Below are 21,839 nucleotides of genomic sequence, written 5' to 3'. Positions count from 1 at the left end.
GTGAGCTGGATGACAAGATAGAAAAAAGCTCCCAGAAAAAGCAAGAAAATGCAAGAAAATGCAGGAAATGCAGAACAACCTGAAATGTAATACTATCTGTATAATAGGGATTCCAGAAGGAGAAGAAGAGCAAGGGATAGAAAACCTGTTGAAAAAGTAATGACGGAAAACTTCCCTAATTTGAAGGGAGAAAAAGTCACTCACCTCCAGGAAGCACAGAGGGTCCCATTCAAGAGGAACCCAAAGGTGCACACTCCAAGACACATCATAATTAAAATGGCAAATATCAAAGACAAAGAGAGTCTTAAAGGCAACAAAGGAGAAACAGGTAATAACATACAAGGGAGCTCCAATATGGATAGCAGCTGACTTCTCAACAGAAACACTACAAGCCAGAAGGAAATGGCAAGAAATATTCCAAGGAATGAAAATCAAAGGCCTGCAACCAGGACACTCTACCCAGCAAGTCTCTTGATTAAAATAGAAGGCAAAATAAGGAATTTCCCAGACAAAAGAAGGCTAAAAGAATACACCTGCACCAAGCCAGCACTGCAAGATATGGTAAAGGGACTGCTTTAAGAACATGAAGAAAAAGAGTAAGAAAGAGAGGAACACAGGTACAAAGGGAAAAAAATGAGTAAGTACCTATCAATAACAACTTTAAATGTAAGTGGATTAAATGCTCCAATCAAAAGACGTAGGATAGCTGAATGGATTAGAAAACATGACCCACACATATGCTACCTATAATAGATCCACCTCAGAACAAAGGTCCTACACAGCCTGAAAATAAAGGGATGGAAAAAAATATTCCAAACAAATGGACAGGGGAGAAAAACAGGGGTAGCAATATTTATATCAGACAAAATAGATTTCAAAACAAAGACCATAAAAAGAGACCCAGAAGGACACTTCATAATTCTCGAAGAATTGATCAAGAAGACATAAACACTGTAAACTTATATGCACCCAACACAGGAGCACCCAAATATATAATGAAAATCTTGGAGGACTTCAAGAAAGATGTAGACAGCAACATACTGATAACAGGGGATTTTAACACCCCACTGTCAACAATGAATGGATCTTCCAAACAAAACATCAACAAAGATGTGGTGGAAGTAAATGACGCATTAGATAAAATGGACTTAACTGATGAGAGAGAGAGAAAGAGAGAGAGAGAGAGAGAGAGAGAGAGCGCCTTTTATCCCAAAGAAGCAAAATACACATTCTCTTCAAATGCACATGGAACATTTCCAAGATAGATCACATGACAGGACAACAAATTCAAGAAAACAGAAATCATAACAAGCATTTTCCTGAACCACAAGGGCTTGAAACTAAAAACCAAACTTAAGGAAAAAACTCAAAAACATTCAAACTCATGGAGACTGAATATCATGCTATTAAACAATGAATGGGTCAATAATGAGATCAAAGAAGAAATCAGAAAGTTTCTGGACACAAATGAAAATGAACACACAACAGTCTAAAACCTATGGGATATAGCAAAGGCAGTCCTGAGAGAGAAGTTCATAGCCATACAGGCCTACCTGAAAAAGATAGAAACATTCCACATAAACAACCTAACCCTACATATTCATGAACTGGAGAAACAACAACAAAAAACCCAAGACCAGATAGTAGGAAGGAAATAATGAAGATCAGAGCAGAATTGAATGTCATAGAGGTTAAAAGAACAATTCAAAGGATCAATAAATCCAGGAGCTGTTTCTTTGAAAAGATAAACAAAATCGACAAGCCTTTAAGAAGACTAATCAAGAAAAAAGGGAGAGGACCCAAATAAATATTATCAGAAATTAAAGAAGAGAAATAACAACTGATAATACAGAAATACAAAGGACCATAAGAAATTACTATTAATAATTATATGCCAAGAAATTTGAAAACCTGGGTGAAATGGACACATTTCTAGAACAACATAACCTTCTAACACTGAATGAAGAAGCAGAAAGTCTGAACAGACTGATAACAGCTGGTGAAATTGAAGCAGTAATCAAAAATCTCCTGGCACACAAAAGCTCTGGACCAGACAGCTTCACAAGAGAATTTTACAAAACATTTAAGGAAGAGCTAACCCCTGTCCTTCTGAGGCTATTCCAAAAAAATCCAAGAAGAGGTAAGACTCCCAAACTCTTTTTTATGAGATCAACACCATCCTAATCCCAAAACCAGACAAAGACACAACAAAGAAAGGAAACCACAGGCCAATATCACTGATGAACATAGATGCTAAAATCCTCAACAAAATATTGGCAAATCGCATCCAGCAATACATGAAAAAGATCATCCACCATGATCAAGTGGGATTCATTCCACGGATGCAAGGATGGTTCAATATACACCAATCAATAGATATAATACATCCAATAAACAAAAGGAAAGACAAAAACCCCACAGGATTATACCAATAGATGCTGAAAAAGCATTTGATAAGGTACAGCATCCATTTGTGATAAAAACACTCCCCAAAGTGGGAGCAAAGGGGGCATACTTCAACCTAATAAAGGCCATATATGAAAAACCTACAGCCAACATCATACTCAATGGGCAAAAACTAAAAGCTTTCCCACTAAGATCGGGAACAAGACAAGGTTGTCCACTTTCGCCACACCTGTTAAACATAGTATTGGAAGTCTTAGCCACAGTGATCAGGCAAGAAAAAGAAGGTATCCAAATCGGAAAGGAGGAAGTAAAAATGTCATTGTGTACAGATGACATGATAGAACCAAAAACTACTCAACCTAATAAGTGAATTTGGCAAAACAGTGGGATACAAAGTCAATATTCAGAAATCAAAGGCATTTTTGTACACCAACAATGAAATAGCAGAATCAGAAATCAGGAAGAAAATCCCATATGCTATAGCAACAAGAAAAATAAAGTACCTAGGAATAACCTTAACCAAGGTAGTAAAAGACCTGTACTCAGAAAACTACACAACACTGAAGAAAGAAATTAAGGAAGACACAAATAAATGGAAGCATATACTGTGTTCATGGATTGGAAGAATTAACATCATCAAAATGTCCATACTACCCAAAGCAATTTATATATTCAACGCAATCCCTATTAAAATACCAATGATGTATTTCAGATATAGAACAGACATTTAAAAAATATATATGGAACCACAAATGACCCTGAATAGCTGCAGCAATATTGAGAAAGAAGAACAAAGTAGGAGGGATCACAACATCTGACATGAAATTATAATACAAGGCCACTGTAATCAAAACAGTCTAGTACTGGCATGAGAACAGTCACATACATCAATGGAACAGAAAAGAGATAAAGCCATGTTTCTATGGCCCAGAAATAAACCTATATCTCTATGGCCAATTAATATTTGACAAAGGGGGCAGAAGCTTAAAATGGAGTAAAAATAGCCTCTCCAACAAATGGTGATGGGAGATCTGGACAGCTACATGCAAAAAAAAATGAAATTTGACTGCCAACTTACACCATACACAAAAATAAACTCAATATGGATAAAAGACTTAAACATAAGTTGCGACACCATAAAAGTCCTAGAGGAGAACATAGGCAGGAAACTCTCAGATATCCCACGCAGCAATATTTTAACCAATGTGTCCCCTAGAGCAAGGGACATAAAGTAAAAAATAAACAAATGGGACTTGATCAAAAGAAGAAGCTTCTGCATGGTTAAAGAAAAGATCAGCAAAATGAAAAGGGAACCAACCGTATGGGAAAATCTATTTGCCAATGATACCTCGGACAGGGGTTCGATCTCCAAAATATATAAAGAACTCATACAACTCCACTCCAGGAAGACAAACACTCCGATTAAAAAATGGGCAAAGGGCCTGGATATACACCTCTCCAAGGAGGACATACACAGGGCCCAGAGACATATGAAAGGATGCTCATCATCACTAGCCATCAGAGCGATGCAAATTAAAACCAGACACAATGAGATATCACTTCACACTGGTCAGAATGGCCATCATAAACAAATCACCAACCAATAAGTACTGGCAAGGCTGTGGAGAAAAGGGAACCCTCGTATACTTGGTGGGAATGCAGATCAGTGCAGCCACTGTGGAAAACAGTATGGAATTTCCTCAAAAAGATAAAAATGGAACTGCCTTTTGACCCAGAGATTACACTGCTGGGATTATACCCTAAGAATCCTGAAACAACAATTCAAAAGAACCTATGCACCCCAATGTTCATAGCAGCACAATTTACAACAGCTAAGTTGTGGAAGCAACCTAAGTGCCCATCAATAAATAAGTGGATCAAAAACCTGGTACATTAACACAATGAAATACTACGCAGCAGAAAGAAAAAGCTACTACCCTTCACAACAGCATGGATGGAACTGTAGAGCATTATGCCAAGTGAAATAAGCCCAGGGAGTGAAAGATAAATACCATGTGATCTCACCTATAAGTGGGACCTTATCAACAAAACAAACAAGCAAGAAAAATAAAATCAGCAGCACTGAAAGAAAAAAGAAACTGACAGTAACAAGAGGGGAGGAAGAGGAGGATAATGGGGAAAGAAGAGGAAGGATCAAGTCAAGGAATATGTATAAAGGACCCATGGACAAAGCCAAAATGGGGAAGGATTGAGGGTTGGAGGTGGGGGTGGGTGGGGCAGAGGAAAGTGGTGGTGGGAAAATGTATTTGAAACAATTAAAAAAAAAAAAAAGGAAAGCTTTATCCATATTTTAAATTTATTATCTCAGCATATATTCCTGGAAGTAGAATTACTGGGTGGCACATTTTTAGGCTGTTTATTTCTGTCCATTTCTTCTAAGGTACCAAATTTATGGGCAGAGTTTTTCATGTATATTTCATAATTATCCCTATAATGTGTATAGAGATTCTAATAATATCTTTTTATTCCTATATTGAAAATTTGTATGTTTTCTCTTTTTTTTCTAATCTGCATAGACATTTTTAATATTACTGGTCTTTTCAAAAATCCTGGTTTTGATTTCATTTATTTCCCTATTTTTATAATTTCTATTTCATTGATCTCTGCTCTTTATTTCCTTGCTTTTACTTAATTTAGGTTTGATTTGCTCCTAACTTTCTGGTTCCTTAAGGTGGAAACTTAGATTATCTATTTGAGACTTTTTTCTTTTATGATATATAATTTATTGTTATAAATTTCCCTCTGAGTACTGTTTATCTGAATCTCCTAAGTTTTAATAAACAGCACTTTTATTTTCATATAGTTAAAATATTTTCTAATTCTCTTTTTGAGTTCTGTCTTGACCCACCCATGGGTTATTTAGAAGTATGTTATTTAGTTTCTAAATATTTGAGAATTTTCCAGATATCTTTCTGTTAATGATTTCTAGTTTCATTCCATCATGGTTAGACAACATACTTTGTATAATTTCAATCATCGTAAATTTGTTGAGATTTGTTTTATCGCCCAGAATGTAGTCTGTTTTGGAGAATGTTTGATGTGCACTGGAGTGTGTGTAATCAGCTGTTGTTGGGTGGAGTATTCTATAAATGTCAGTTAGGTCTAGTTGGCTGATGGTGTCGGTCAAGTCTTCTATAATCTCACTGATGTTCTGCCTACTGTTTTATCATTTACTGAGAGGGGAATGTTGAAATCTCTAGCTATAATTATGAATTTGTTTATTTTTTCCTTACAGTTCTATCATTTTTTGCTATGATATTTTGACATTCTGTTAATAGGTACATAGAATTTAGAACTGCTGTCCCTTCCTTTTAAAATTGTTGACTTATTCAACCACTCACATTTTTTTTTTCACATATAGAAAATGAGGAGGCTTACTTCTGACATATCTTTAAGTTCCAACATTTTATCAGTCTTAAAAAGGCTGTCAGAATCTAACATGTTACCCTGAAATATAACTAATGAAATGAAACCTAAATGGATACCCTAAAAGAAAAATATTTCACAATCCTTTGAACAATCAGTATACTAGAAGGTGAAAAAAAATAACTTCATGTCTTCCAATTATATATTGATGTTTAATTTGTGGAATTTCTATAAAAGTAAATTTTACAAGGTGACCAGAAGATGGTTTTTTTGTAGTTCCTACTTACTTTTTAATCAAGTCCTTAAATATTAAAAGGGAAGTATTTCTTAAATAGGAAGATTTTTTGCAATTTTAGCAATCTTAGCTTTTTCTTTTTACCAATTCTTATATCCTTAGCACAAGGACCTATTTTTATTGCTGTCTTAAGTCTCAACAAGTTAGTTAGCCAGAATTCTCTGCAAAAATTCCACTGGGTGAAGGGACTTGCATTTTCTAATATTTTCCCTGGGTTTCTTCCACTTCTCTTTCATAACCCACATTGTAATTGGTTTCTTAAAAGCTGTTCCAACCTGACTAAAATGTCTTTGCTAAACTGATCTCTAATGATTAATATTTAATGACGCCCACCAAGGTCTTTTCTCTCAGGAATATTGTAAGTTCAAAGTTTATAAGACAAATGATACATTTAATTTTTTTAAGAAAATTTAATTTATCCAACCCTTCCCCTGGAGAGAAGGAAAAAACACTTATGCGTTTCTGAGACTGTGGCAGAAATGTTTTCCAGAATTTGTCTCCACACTAACAATATACTGTCCCTCCATCTCTTCCCCACTCTTTATTCACAAATCTCCATCAGCGCTTGAAAAAGCTTACCCTCTTCCTCTGTAAATTTTATTCCTATTTCAAAGATAAATCTGGACAAATAGTTTACTCTGAGCCTGCCCTCCATATCTCCATCTGCACGGCTGCTATTTCAGCTTTTAACCTCCGTGAGGGTGAGTGAAGCTTTCACTGTCTTTTTGTTTTTACTACCCAACCTAACAGGCCGCAATTTAGCTCAAAAGTGGTCAGATTCATAGATGACCATTTCTCAACCAAAGTACAGAAGTGAAAGTTTGCTATGGTGGAAGCTGGGAAATAGAAGACTTCCACTCTCACATTCTCTGTTTCTGCATGTAAAAAATGCGGATGCTGGACCAGATCCTGTCTAAGTACTCTTGGCACTAATGTTTCATGATTCCGACCTACCTGAACGGAACCGCTAAGCAACCAGTACCTCTAACTCTGCAACTTCCTCTACCACAGGAAATCCAAATGTACACAACAATACTACAAACCCAAAGCCACACTCATCCACAGATGAACAGACTCATGAAAATACTGTGCTAGATCAGGCCATTGGATAAATTTACCTTTATCCAGTTGATATTTTACTGTATAAAATTTAATAATCCTAGCAACTCATTAATAAAAGGATTCTACTCAGTTCTTTTACAATTTATTTTTATTTTTTAGTTTTTTAAGTCTATTTCAGACATGGCTCTGCATGGCTTTAATCCACTTTCAGAAACCACATCTACTCACAGGGGATACAAATTTGCCCTGAACAAGGATGCTCAAAAGAACGTGCCACTGACTGAACAAAGGCAAAGGTGCAAACATGTTTTAACGACGGTGTGGCATTGGACTTAGTGTTTATTCCCTTAAAGTGACTATTTTAAAGAAAACAATAATTGTTTGCATGAATGTTATCACATGAATCTAAAATAATAAGATATATACTTGGTATTTCTTGTGCCTTTCATATCTAGAATTTTGAACTTGCGATGATTAAAATGGTATCTTTATAGAATAGTTTCTTCAGAATCTTTTCTTAAGGCTCTCGAGTAAATTAACGGGCAGAGTGAAAGCAGGCAGCTTGTTAAGGGAACTGGGTTTGGTAGAGTGGGGCTCAAGGACGTTAAAAACTTAATGTGCTCATCTAAGTACCCATATTGATTCCTAAATAAGCACTTTTGATCCATTGCTATTTTCAGATTTTATTATAAAGGAAAATCCCAACTCATCTGGAAACCTTTTGTTTAACTTTTAAAGAGCAAAATGAAATCAACCAGTTAAATATTATGGCTGGCAAGTAAGCCTTGATCACTTCAAACGAATACAAATCTCTTCATATTTTAACCTGATTTGATTGCCTACCAGGTTTCATATGTGTGAAATTAAATTTTTGTTAGAATTCCAGAAATCCTGAAGCTGGAAAAAAATGTTTAATCACAGATCTAACATGCATGTGTTTTCTGGGTATTCTGGGGTCAAAGATGAGTCAGACACTGTCTGCCCTCAAAAGTCATACAATCTAATCGAACAGCATTTCCCTAATCTTGGTATCACCTACAGTTATACTTCCTATTTTATGTTATGTTAACTTACAGATTAGCTTTGCATCCTAGGTCTCTATATGAGAAGCTTAAAGAATGGCAAATCGGTTGAAGCTGGGGGAAGCATAGAGCTATATTTGCATAGCAGTTTATATATGATTTCTTATCACAGCATGGGGTTTTAAATGAGATAATCAGGGTATATTGTGTTAACTCTCCCTCAAATCCCACCATATTGCCCTATCATTTCCAAGCAATGTTTGTAAAGTTACCTGAATAATACACTAGTGACATATTTTAATAGTCATTAAATAAAAATCCCCTACAACCTTGATCTGTATCAGGAGTTATGTACAACATGCGTTAGCAGCTACTGTTGTAAAGATTTAAGGTATATACAGAAATGACTGACCTAAGAGAGAAAGTCTTACAGCCACTAAAAACAGATCAGGAAGAGATTCAAAGAGGGAGAAACAGCTCCCAGGAGCAAAGCACATACTTAATATCATACACATGCTTGTGCTGAACAAACACGACAAAGGGCTTTGGCAAACTGTGCCTTCATAAACTGCTGCTGAAAGACATTATCAACACTTCCTCACCCGCCTCATCTTATCCTATAAAACATCTGCTTCTTTAAAAAGAAGTTACATACCAACTCTTCAACTAAAAATTGAAAATCATGAGTTTCCTTTCAGGAGGGGGAAGGATGGGAACAAAACATGCCTTCTGTGATTTTACTGAAAACCCATTGCTAATTAAAACCATATATTTAGTATGGGTAGAGAGCACAAAATGCAGGTAGCAAATACGGATTTCTTAAACAAAACCATGCCCCTCTGTGAATTCAGATTAGCAATGCTGTTATTGGCTGACTTTTGAAATATCTGGGACAGCAAGGAAGACCGTCTGACATAAGCCCAGTTGGGCCTGATGAAAGAGAGGCCATGACATGCTTCTGTTATTGACACAAAGACAAAGGAAATGTGTCAGGTTCAGCTTTGAATTAAATCCTAAACATAAATTTTTAGATTAGATTTTGCCCAGTTATTCAGTCATCTTAGAACATTATGCTGCCCTGACTGGTGTAGCACAGTGGGTTGGGTGTTGTCCAGCAAAGTGAAAGGTCACTGGTTTGAATCCCAGTCACGGCACATGCCTGGGTTACAGGCCGGGTCCCCAGTTGGGGCGCATGCAAGAGGCAACTGATCGATGTTTCTTTCATATATCAATGTTTCTCTCCCTCTCTTTCTCCCTCCTTTCATCTGTCTCTAAAAATAAATAAATAAATATCTTAAAAAAGAAAGAACAATATTACTTCATGCTCTCAGCAATTGTGGACGTTGGTCCTGCTGAAAAATCCTCATAGGTTTCGAGAAATTTGACAATTTCTGTTCTGGTGATTGCCATGAGAGCAAATCGCAGGAGAGGGCTCTAGCCTGGACTGAAAAAGAACCTGACTTCCTGCTAAGCCCTCCCTCCGTCCGCTGTGCAGTCAGAGGGGATGCCTCACCACCTTCCTCCATCAGCAACAACATGAGAAGCCAGCTCCCAGCATGGTTCTCCTTTTCCAAGAGTTATTTTTCTGTCAACGGTAATACAGTCAGGGTTGTACAGCTGTAAGGCTAACAGCCACTCTCTTCCAAAGAGACGGAGACAAGGCACTTCCCTGTATCTTGTCATCACAAACTTTTTTTAAAGACTTTGAAGCCTCTTTCTTTTCTTTGAACTACTACTGCAGTCTACTGAGGTCTCTCTGATAGCACTGATCCCTTTCTCCTTTGCACAGTAGTCATTTGTGTGGACGCTTTGAATTCCTAAGGATTTGAACATGATTTTTCTTATTATGCCATTCTCTTTAGCCCTAGCAGAGTGCCTGTGTGCAGGGGAAACTCAATAAATATTTGATGACTGTTATATTTAAACAAAAGCAACAAACATGAATATTCTACAATTAGAATGGAAGCTCCAAGAAGGCAGGGGTTTTTGCCTATTTTGTTTAACGATGTGAGTCCCACGCATCTAGTAAATTCCTGGAACATAGCTGATGCTCAATGAATATTTGTCAAATGAATGGATAAGTGTTATGATTTTCCAAAGAGCTTGAGCAGTACTTATTTTATTAGTAAATAAACAAAAGGGAATATTTTTATATGTGCAAAGGAAGAACGACTAAATTGGTAATTTCTCCTTTCTCTGGATGAGAAGCTGGCAAACTTTTTCTAGAGGGCCAAAGAGTAAAAACATTAGTCTTTTTGAACCATAAGGTTTCTGTTGCAACCACTCAAGCCTACTTTTGAGTGTGAAAACAGCCATAGACAATATGTGAAATGAATGTGGTTATGTTTCAATAAAACTTTATTTAGAAAAGCAGATGGCAGGCAATATTTGGCCCGTGGGTGGTTGTTCGCTGACTCCTGCTCTAATCTATAAGGATGAAGACAAATTGATCAATATTCCCTCCTACAAAACAATACCTTCTGCATCTTTACACGCTCCACATGCCTGTCTCTAACAGGTGGTACAGTACTTTGCAATATGGTAGCTGCATAGTATATGTTTGTTGAATTGAACTACATCCTCCAGTAACTGATTTCCTAGAACCAGTTTTCAGTAGAACCAATAAAGTCAGTCCCTGCAACGTCCCTTTTCTTTGAACTCTGTCCTCGCAAAACATGTGGAAAGTTAATAGCTGTTGAAACAGTGTCTTATGAAAGTGGGGCATGTTCTCGCTTGACAGAAAGCGTCCCAGCACCTCTCATTTGAAGCATCTTCTTCAGGATGTCAGTGATTAACCAGAGGTAGCTATTCTGATTATCCATGAAGCCCAGAAATGATTAACAACTTTCTCACTGCCCATATGTGCTCATGCTTCTTTTGAAGCTGCCTCTCCTCAGTCTTTTTAAATAAATTAGTTTCATAAAAAGCATCTAAGTAAATGACCATTGGTATCTACAACTGGCAAAAATGTTCTCCCACATTTCCATCTCTAATGACTACAAAAAAATGTGATAGATGAGTAAGTTTTGTTAGATTACTGCACTATGTCAGGCCAGACATGTGTTACATATGGTGAAAGTCTACATATTCGCCACTGAAAAGAATCAACGTTTTACAATGTTTAAGTAGTACTAATGTGGAACAATGCCATCATATTAACGTGGCCATTTCCTACACTTGCACCACCAGTCTGCAAAACATATTTCTCATTTTGTTAAGTGTTGGCCTCACTTACGAACCAGGCTGGATTTCCTCTTCAGCTGCAAATTTAATTTAAGAGAACTCCAATAAGATTACTTGCTGAACATTTTAAACATTCATATGCTGTTATGCAAATTGCACTGATTCATATCCATCTGGGTGCCATTAGATAGCACTGATTTCACCAGATAGCAAGAAATAATTTTTAAATGCAGATAAAACATGTTAAAGAAGAAATAATTTTTTAAACATCCTATTTGCATCTAGACCTCTGCTGAACTAAGGAGAATGTGTTGTTGTGTTTATAAATTTGTGGAAACAACTGACTTTTACATATTAAAAACACAGCTCTATACTTGGTGACTTCTAGAAAAAGTAAGGTATATGAAAGTCCAAATTTATATTATAATAAACTACTAGTCAAGAGCATAGACTATTGAAGCTAGTAATCAGGTTTTAATTCTGATTCAACCATTGAATTGCTCTAAAACCTTGCTTTCTTCAATGGTAAAAGGAAAAAAAAATGACGCCTACCCAACAGAGTTGCAAGAAAGATTAAATGAGATAATGCATAAAAAGCATGCAACACCTCCAAAAAGAGCAATACCATGTGATTGGCTCAATAACGAGTAATTATTATTAGCTATTGGTGTCTAGACCTTGTATTTCTGTTGAAGGTCGGCAGTACCCCTCTAAAGAAATGGTGGAGAGATGCTTGAGTATATGGGAGCCTAATGGGAAAGCAGAAAAATGATTTAGCAAACTTAAAATTACTATATGAAATAACAAGGGCCCTATTACAGTCCATAATACTAATGTGTAAAAATAAAGGTAAAAAAGAAAGTCACAGGATTCCCTCTTCACAATAAGGGTGTCAATAATATGGCATAATAATGCCAAGTACTGGGGGAACTGAGGCAATGGAGTGCTCATTTTAAGTATGCTAGGGAGGAATATAGAGAGGAACACTTTCAATATCCATTGAGTGTTCTATCATATTACATTCAGAGGAGGCAGAAGCTTCTTAGAAATAGTTAGATTTGGCTGTAATAAGTAAATATATACAGTGTAATGAGTATTCATAAATACTTAAGTTTGTAAAAAAAGCCTGAAGAGCCTTTAGCTTTTTTTTCCCCCCCTAAATTGGCTTGGAGTGTACATTCAAATATAAGTGGATTCCCTCTAGGTCAGTGTTCTCAGTGGGCGTCAGTTTTGCCTTCAAAGGGCCATTGGCAGAAGATGGAGACAGTTTTGGATGCTGCGACTGGGATGGGGGATGCCACTGGCACCCAGTCAGTGGACTCTGGGGCTGCTGCTAAATATTCCACAATGCACGGGACAGCCGCAGCGACAAGGAGTTATCTGACTCCTTTCTCAAGGCTGAGAGACCCTGCTGTAGCTAGTAACTGTTGAGAGTCAAATGGGTCTAGAATTACCCACAGCCCAGTGGACCTTGAGGGGAATCTAGGGAATGGTGGACTTTTTGTCAACACGGTCAAATCTTTCCAGTGTCCTATGCCGGTTCCACCCTAATGAACCAGCAGCTAAAGTAATAGTATGGAGTCTGTATCCTCAGGAAAAGAACAACAGGTGACTGTAAATGCCAAGATTATAGTTTACAAAGTACCATACTTACTTTATGTACTAGGGACTTCAGCACTGAGAGTAGCTGAACTTACGCATAAAGGAGAGCAACCATTCACATTTAGCCTTTAACCAACCGAGAGACTAAGGATTTCTTAAGCAACATAAATTCTCATGGGCAAACAACATATTGGGCAACAGTAGCATAAAAGTAAAGATTAATTCCCACATAAGAATTAAAAGCACTATCTTTTGGTTCTCTACTCCCACAAAATGGAAAATATGTTCCATGCATCAAATAAAATCTTTCCTTCTACAAGGTCTCTTCCATAGACCCTGCAGGAGCTGCTGAAAGGCTGCAGCCATAAACACAAACGGCTCAAAGACTGAAATGTACATAAAGGACATTACTTTGAAGCTTCTGACTCTGTACTTGGGGTCATCGCGGCACTGCTGAAGAGACTCTCTGTGAACTCTGTATTTGGAGTATCTCCCATCGATTCTGTCGGATAAACTGTGGGAATCCTGGAAAAACAACAAAGTGTCTAAACTGCTACATGAAAGAAAGATCCGTACTTGAAATTAGAATAAGAAAGTATTGATATGTAAAAAATAAATAATTATAGAAGTTTAGACTCATACTTAGGGGAGTCATATGTCCCTACGGATAAAAAACAAATGGTCACTTTGGATGATACCATAAAAATAAAACGGTCCCCTACTGATTATTTACATTCTTTTTGCAGCTATTCCCTTGCCAATCTGAAATGATTGGCACCCTTTAGTTAAATGGAAAAAGTTTCCGGGAAGTTGTCTGAAGATGGTCATTAATGACATCATGACACTTTTGGATGTTTGTACTGTCACTTGCACTTGGCATAAAAACAAAATGTTACCTTTAAAAGTAGAGCCCTTTTTCTTCACTAATTCTTAAAAAACATTTTACTTCTTAACTATTACAGCACATAGATTTTTAAACTTAAGGATGTCTCATCTGACCTTAAAAGCATCAAATATTCAGGCAATTAAGAAATTTAAAACGCAAATTCCCAGGGCTGATGGGTCTCCCCATCTCCTCCCTCCCTCCGTCCCTCCATCCCTCCGTCCCTTCCTTCCTTCCTTTTGGGAGAACAGGATAAAAAACACAACAGTCACTATAGCCATTTATTTACACAGTAACATTATGAATTAGAGAGAAATTAGAAAATTAGAATGAGGGCAACTGATTTTTATGTGTAAGAAAAATCATCCATGGGATTTAGTTCCCCAAATAGCCCCAAACTAGAAGTATTAGAATTCCAAAGTTCTCATTTTTATGTAAAAAAGTTATAGTGCCTGGGAATCTCAGAATGTGTTGTCCAAGGCTAGGCAATTTGGGGTGGATGTTTAAACATGGGATTGTAGAGCCAAACAATTTCTTTCAAAATGAGATTAAAAAAATGAGAGAGAGTATGACACGTTTAAAGAACAATAAAGTCAAGACTATCTAAGTATGATGAAGTTCATATTCACTCTTAGAGTCAGAGACTATAGTATTATATAATTGCTAGTGACCCCAGCATGAATAGGAACAGATAATATCATTCAAGCTCCTCATTTTTTGGATGAAAAAAATATCCCCTGAGATCTTAAGTGATTTTGTCTCATGCATGAGTGCAGACTAGAACCTAGGTCTTTGGACTCTTGTTCACAGCACACTGATTTTTAAAAAGTTTTAGAAGTTTAAAAATTACAATCTACAATAATCTACATCTAATGACCTGAAGGCTTTACGTATTTTTATTTAAGGCTATGTCTAGTTCTCACTAAATTGATTAAGTGAGCTCTCTTGAATCACAGATGGCTTTACAGTACATAGAGAAGGGGTTTCAAGCTAGAGGCAGTAGGCAAAGCGGAGGAGCTTGTTGTTAATACAGAGAATTAGATCCCAGTTCTCTGAGCTGTAAGATGGCGGGCAGGGGGAGCCTGAAGATTTCAAAAAATGTAATGTGAAGTGCTTAGCCACTGCCTGCCACATAGCAGTGCATAATACTTGCTAACAAACTCCTTTCCGTTTTAAAGTGAAAGGTTTCGATTTTAATGACCAATATTGGAAAGTACAATTCTAAACTATGAAAAAATATTCCCCCCCCAAATTTCACTATATAGGCATCTTCAGGTGTGAGTATGTGTATATATAAGCTGGATTTGTATATATTCATTAGCCTATATGATAAAAATAAACTAAAATCCTTTGGTAATAGTAGAGGGCAGAACTTTTAAATTATATTTATGACTATTCTGAAGACAGGCATCTGTTTCTCAGTGACAAATGCCATGTGTTTCCAATGCCTTTTCTTGTCTGCCCTTCCTTCATGTAGAGGACTTTTGTTAGCTACAAAGAAAAAGGTGGGAAGGATATGGGTGTAACCTATTGCCCGCTATCCACATTGGGTAATAAGGGCGGGGAAGAAAATCATGTCTTTTCGGACACTGGATTCAAAATACTTGGATGGGGTTTTAGACTGTACATATATAATCAAATCACAAAAAAGAATGAAAACTTTAAGCTCTTGTTTTTGTTGTCTTTGTGACAGTCTAGGTTTCTAGATGTATCAACTCAACTCTGGATGTCACCCAAAAATGTTTAGTAAATGAAATATCAAAATTTGCATTGTGAAAGGTAAGACAGTACAGATGTTGAGTAGCTCACCATACCAGTGCCTGAAATACAGCGACATGGCATAATCGCACTGTGATTCCTACTCATTATATTCTCAAATAATATTCTAGATTTAAACAGAATAAATATAACAAGTTCTATTTTAAAGGCAGTGTGAAATAAGAGGCTAAAGCTTTTCAAGAGAGTGTTCACCATTGTTATCTTCAGCCATACAGGGCGAAGCAATTATAACTCTCTCACACTGTCCACTGCACTGCATCCCTAAGCAGATATGTGAACATACTCTCGGCCCAGACCATGTCAGGTAGAACTGGGTGGCAGGGTTATTTGCTTTGCATCTCTTTCTCTCTGTGAGGAACTTTAAAAAATTATAGTAGGTAAACACGCACATGTAATTAATTGGGTTTCTAATGAAATGCTTTGTGGTTTGAGTTCTATCAATCAATGGCATGGGATATACTCTAAAACTCTATATATGGATTTCAATTCATATGTCATAGTATAGAGATAACCTGTGCACCATCATCTCTAGAGCAAACAGTACTCTGGATATTTGTAATTAAAAAAAGATAATTCAGAAATTGAAATTGTTTATCAACAAAGCTCATCGACACATCATGCAGCCTCTTTTAATTCTTAGGTATTTGTAAATCATAGTTAAAGCTTTCAAGGGCCAAATGAGCTTCTAGTGGTAGAGTAAAAAGCCTCTGTTTTCCTATATTGTGCTAATTCATAAGTTCCATTATTTTTCCATCCTGACATCATCAATGTCAAAAAACTCTGACAAAATGGAAGGTTAAAAGTCCCCAATGTTTTTTGGTCTTTGCTCCCTCCCTAGTTTTCTTTCACATCAGGAAGATGTCAAGTGTTCTCACTCAGATAAAAATACTGAAAGAGACAAGCCAACTCTTTCTCACTTGAAAGCCTTTGAAATCATCTAGTAGGCTCAGTTTCTCAGGCACTGACTCCAGATGGTCCAAGGCCACTCGGGTACTCTGGAAAGAAAACATAAGGTAACCAAACATTATAAAAATTTTATTAATACTCTCAGAACCCAACTACTAAAATTCAGTTGTACCACCGGTATAAGCAGTTCAAGCTGTAGACTTAGAGAATCAAATAAGAACGCATATAATATTTCTAGGGTAAATATATCTTTTTAAATCAAAAGAATGATTTCCCTTTACAAAGTATATGAGATTCATTTGCCAGACTGACTCAGAAATAAAAACTCTTCCTGGACAATTGCTTTCAGCTGATATTCTATGAAACTTTCTATAGAGTATTTCATATTAATATTAATTTGCAAACCTGCTTCAGTGAATATCAGAAATAAATCACAAGGTAATACCAAGAAATAGATGAATTTGCAATTACTTATCTATGAAGCACATTAGAGATCCTCACACATTGCCATTGTAATAAAGAAAAGAGTTCTCAGCGATTACTTTAGTTAAAAAGGAGAAGGGAGCAGTTCTTAAGACTTGGGAGAAATATCTGAAATTAAATATTTGTGACAAGAATACTAGATACTGTTAATTATATAAATCAATTATTCACACAGTCTTTTGATTAGCTGGTCACTGATTTACACCCACCAGTATAAACACTACAAGGAAATGATCGTCTAAAGGTTATTTCAAAGCCAATGTGAACTAGGAGCTTAAATGGTAGACTACCCTGAGACTGGAGATTGTACCACATGCATCTCGGTACCAGTGCTGTCAGAGGGCCAGCACGTGACGGGCAGGCAATAGACATTAGCTTTTCAACTTGAAGTGAATTATAACTATTCAATGAAATAAATGACAAACCCCATGGCTGGTGCATGAGAAGGAAGTGAAGAGTCTTACGAGAACCTGGACATGACTTCGAGCACTGCTGTCGAGAAGTTTGTCACCACCCAAAATTCCATGTGCTCTCTCCCACATCCCCCACGTGAACGGCTCTGAACACAATGGCACTGTGATTATGAATGACGTGTCACTTCTGAGATGAGACACTTAAGTAAGTGTACCAGGCTCTTCCATCCTAGTCTTTACCATGAGGACCTCGGAGGCCACATGCTCTAGATGGCATGACTGCAAGACAGACGTGGGCCATTGACCATGTTGGACTTCATGTGAGGGAGATATCAACCTCTATTGTATTAAGCCATGAGATCTCAGGGGTTGTTAAGACACCAGTGCAGAAGCACAGCATTAATTATTGCAAATAATGCCTGAGAATTACATAATTCAAGGTGGGCTAATCAGATGGTCATTAGCTTTTTTGGGGGGGGGGTTGGGTGTAGGCTCCAAATTATGAGTATATGAAAGTTTTTTTTTCCTTAGGGGAAGTTCAGTTTTTCTGGATCTAGAGGACGTTAGGAACAGGTGTTCTCATCATTTGCTATGCCCACTTTCATTTAATCTTCCAATCTTAAGTGTTCTATTTCACTTCAATGCTGTTCTCTGCCTTCGTCTCCAATGCGAAGTTTCTCCAGCGAATATCCGTATGCCTCTCGGGGTTGGTGTGGGGGCCAGGATGGAGACAGAGCTGAGGGTCAAACTCCTCCCTGCAGATGCTTTCCATGTGCTCGCTTCCGCCCTCTCCTTCTGCAGTAATTAGTTCCTCTGGTTCAAAAGCCTTTGGGAAATTCTGCATGAATGATGCTCGCTGGCCATTGCTGTCCCCTTGACAGGCACTTGGTTTTCACCTTCTCTGTTCAGAGTCATTTTATCATTTTTCTTTCAATGTTCTTCAGCTTCAAGTTATAGATGTCTTCTAGTTGTCACCTTGTAAATCAGTGTTCCTATTTCTTCATATTCTTATTTTGCTAATGTTAATCTTTGAAAGAAGAGCAGAAACACCCTTAGTTCACCATTTTGAAATTGGAAGTCATATGCGCTGTTTCTTCAAGTTCATAGAATCGTCCTTTTCTAGTTCCATTTAAAGCATTTAGTATTTTGCTCCTTCTGCTTATCATTTATATCAGTGAGTTTCAACCTTTTTCATCTCCTGGCACACATAAACTAATTATTAAAATTCTGCAGCACGCACAAAAATATATTTTTTGCCAATCTGACAAAAAATAGGTATAATTTTGATCCATTCACACTGGATAGCTATTGCTGTGTTGGCTGTTGTCATTTTTTTTTATTTGACAATCTACGGGAAAAGAGGGCAGTGCCCCCACATAAACAGGTATTGCATTTTTAAAAAATTCTTGTGCCTCACCAGTGTGCTTCTTGCAGTACACTGGCTGATTTATGTGCTTGTTATAATTTTTACCACACATGCTCACTTAAACTGCCATGCATTTTAAATGGCTTCATTTAATTTCTCCATGTGTAGGAAATATTCATCAAAATAGCAAGTTTCTTAATACAGGTGCAACACAGAGGTTTAGGAGAGCAAGTAGTTCATAAATGCTATATGCGTTTAAATAGTAAAATTAGAAATTTCCTCAAGAATTATATTGGCCCTTAAACAACAGAATACAAATCAATGCCATGGTGATTTTGAGGCAAAATTTTATGCTTTGAATAAAATTTTCATAAAACATAACTCCAACAGACTTGTAATTTTAAAACTTTCTCTTTTTTATGCCATATTTTTTTATATTCAGAAGTGACCCTCTGAATGTGGGTTAAATATGTTAAACTTGTTTTGTTATTTAAATAAGCAATAATCTCTTTCCCTACTGTAAAATCTAACATGTTACACATACAGTTTTGCTTAAAATTTTCAATCAACCTAGTGACTGCATGAGACATTTTTTTCTTGCATGTTTCACATAGTAGTTTATTCTATTTGGTGATGGATTTGGATGCATCACCAAATGGCTCCTTTTTTTTTTTTTTGAGTGAATCTTAAAAAACATGTTGGCTCCATCTTCTTAAATGCAGTTATTTTTCTACTCCTCACCCCCTCACTCATGTCTCTTCATTAACATCTTTATACTCTTATCATCCATTTTTAGTTGTGGCTTATTTTATTTCAATTTATGTGTTGTTTCTAAATATCTTCCTCAACATCACAAATACTTTCTGGTACACATGCCTTTCTCTTCATCCTTATATTCTAGTCGATCAATTGACATCAAATGCATATCTAGATATGATAGAAAGATCCACAAGACATAGATAGTATAGTTCCTGTTCTTTTAAGTTAATAGGGGGAGGAATATACATATGCAAAAGATGTAAGAATTATACAAAGAAAAAAAAGTCAATTGCATTTATTCTAAGGAAATTACATACACAGATGCTAAGATTTCTAAGCCATCTGTAACAATAAGAGGCAAAATAATGAAGGCAATGAGTCCAGGCCTTCAGGCATCTTAGGTCTCATAATTTCATGATTAAATGATATTTGGGGGGTACATTTATTTTCTGACTGTCCTCCTCTATGTTTGCAAGTTAAGTGTGCTTAAAATCACTACTTAGGCATATAAGTTTAAGAGTATGAATATTTATGCTCTAACCTTTTTTTAAAGCATGAGATCGGCTGTAGTTCTGTGGTTAAGAGTCCTGTCACATTACATGTCATTGCAAGTTGACTTTGTTTTTTTTTTTTGACTGGTTTATTTTACTTATTTTCTTATTTAACCTTTATTGCATTTTTTCCCATTACAATTTAGTCCTCTTATACCCTGCTCCCCGATAGCAATCACCACACTGTTGTCCGTGTCCATGAGTCCTTTTTTCCTTTTTGCTCAATCCCTCCACCCTTTAAATCTCCCCCGACCCTGCTAGCTGTAATCTGCTCTCCATCTATGAGTCTGTCCCCATTTTCCTTGTTGGTTTGGTTTGTTCACTGGATTCTACATATGAGTGGAATCATATGATGTCTGTCTTTCTCTGATGATGTTTGTCTGTCTCTGATGGGACATTTATACAATGGAATACTACTCGGCCATAAAAAAGAAGAAAATTCTATCCTGTGCGACAGTATGGATGTACCTGGAGAACATTCTGCTAAGTAAAGCAAGTTGACTTTTCCCCAAGAGCTAACAGGGCTAGAGAGACAAGAACCAGTAGCAGACGAATAGTCTAAATAAGAAACGTTAGAATTTAGAGATGCCATGAGAACAAAATACCTCATCTAGAGTTAGAGAAACTTTTTATATTTTAAATTGATTAATTATTTCTGTCTTACCTAGTCGAATGCTTTAAAGGACACAGACAATGCCCCACTGTTAAAATTAAGGGAACAACTTCTCAAGTTTATTTAATAAATGGCACCAGCAAGGGACAGCTGCTTAACCTGTCTTTAATTTTCTTAAATCAATTTTCTAGAAGAACTACAGGGTCAAAGACTGTTTCTCTTTTCAAAATGTTACAAGATCCTAAATTTCATATGAAATCTGAAAACAAAAGAAAAATCCACAATTAAGACTGTCTCATAAATGACTGATGGTGTGTATAAAGCCTGGTTTGTCTCAGAGCTTAAAGAGCTGGGCTCCCACTGGCCTAAGAGAGGTGGCAAAGCAAATAAGCAAGTGTTTCTAACCCTGGTAAGGAGCATAATGAAAACTAAGCGATAAAAATGTAATTCAATTGTGAGAAATTTCTTCATCCTCACTTCGCCCTGTGATGTATATACTACTGTTATCCCCATTACACCGGCGAGGCACTGAATAACCTCCTCACAGTCATGTGTTAGCAAAATGCTGACATGAATGCAAGCTCTCTGATGCAGATGTGGCAGTTTTCTTATTATATAAGAAAAATGTCTGTGGTAAATCACCATCTGCAAAGGATAGCAACCAGAAGGTATAATAGTAAGTGTTTTATGTAATTCTTAACCCCTCTTTAGGTCTTAACTCTTAGTAGCTAGAGCTTTGGAGATATGTCCTTGACGGACTTATTTCTGGGAGAAAAGTTTTCTGAATCCAGGAAGAATTTCAACTGGCCAGCGCTAACGGACCTGTCCTCCAGCCTACTCATTCAGGCATACACACCCGAAAAGGGGCCAGCATATTCTTTCTGTTGTTTAGAGGAGGTATGAGATTGAATTTTATGATGCTAACAACCTTTCTTCTTCTTCTTCTTCTTCTTCTTTTTTTTTTTTTTTTTGGTAATATTTAGCACTAGCATATTACACTCTCTGGCCACAAGGGGGGCTTCAATAAATTTTGGCTGAATAAAGCCAAAGGCAAAGTTACCATGTTCTAATTAACCCACTGACTCTTGGCCACTTTATTAAAAACCCAAAAGCAAAATTTGCTGTTGCA

The 21,839-nt window shown here is 36.7% G+C and overlaps 1 protein-coding gene across 1 annotated transcript in view; it reads right to left on the bottom strand.

The window, feature by feature from the left end:
- Positions 1–21,839, bottom strand: part of CEP128 (centrosomal protein 128) — a 336,595-nt gene that overhangs the window by 12,328 nt on the left and 302,428 nt on the right. Inside the window, exons 22-23 of the mRNA XM_054567190.1 lie at positions 16,537–16,614; positions 13,369–13,482 (exon numbers count right to left, since the gene is read on the bottom strand). Of these exons, the coding sequence (XP_054423165.1) occupies positions 13,369–13,482; positions 16,537–16,614 (192 nt within the window). The remainder of the gene's footprint in view (positions 1–13,368; positions 13,483–16,536; positions 16,615–21,839) is intronic.

This window comes from Pteronotus mesoamericanus, unplaced genomic scaffold, assembly GCF_021234165.1.
Source record: "Pteronotus mesoamericanus isolate MK-2021 breed Mesoamerican mustached bat unplaced genomic scaffold, CSHL_Meso_final contig_182, whole genome shotgun sequence".
Taxonomy (NCBI): domain Eukaryota; kingdom Metazoa; phylum Chordata; class Mammalia; order Chiroptera; family Mormoopidae; genus Pteronotus; species Pteronotus mesoamericanus.
The sequence above is the reverse complement of the archived record's forward strand: the minus strand, read 5'-3'. Positions and strand labels throughout refer to the sequence as shown.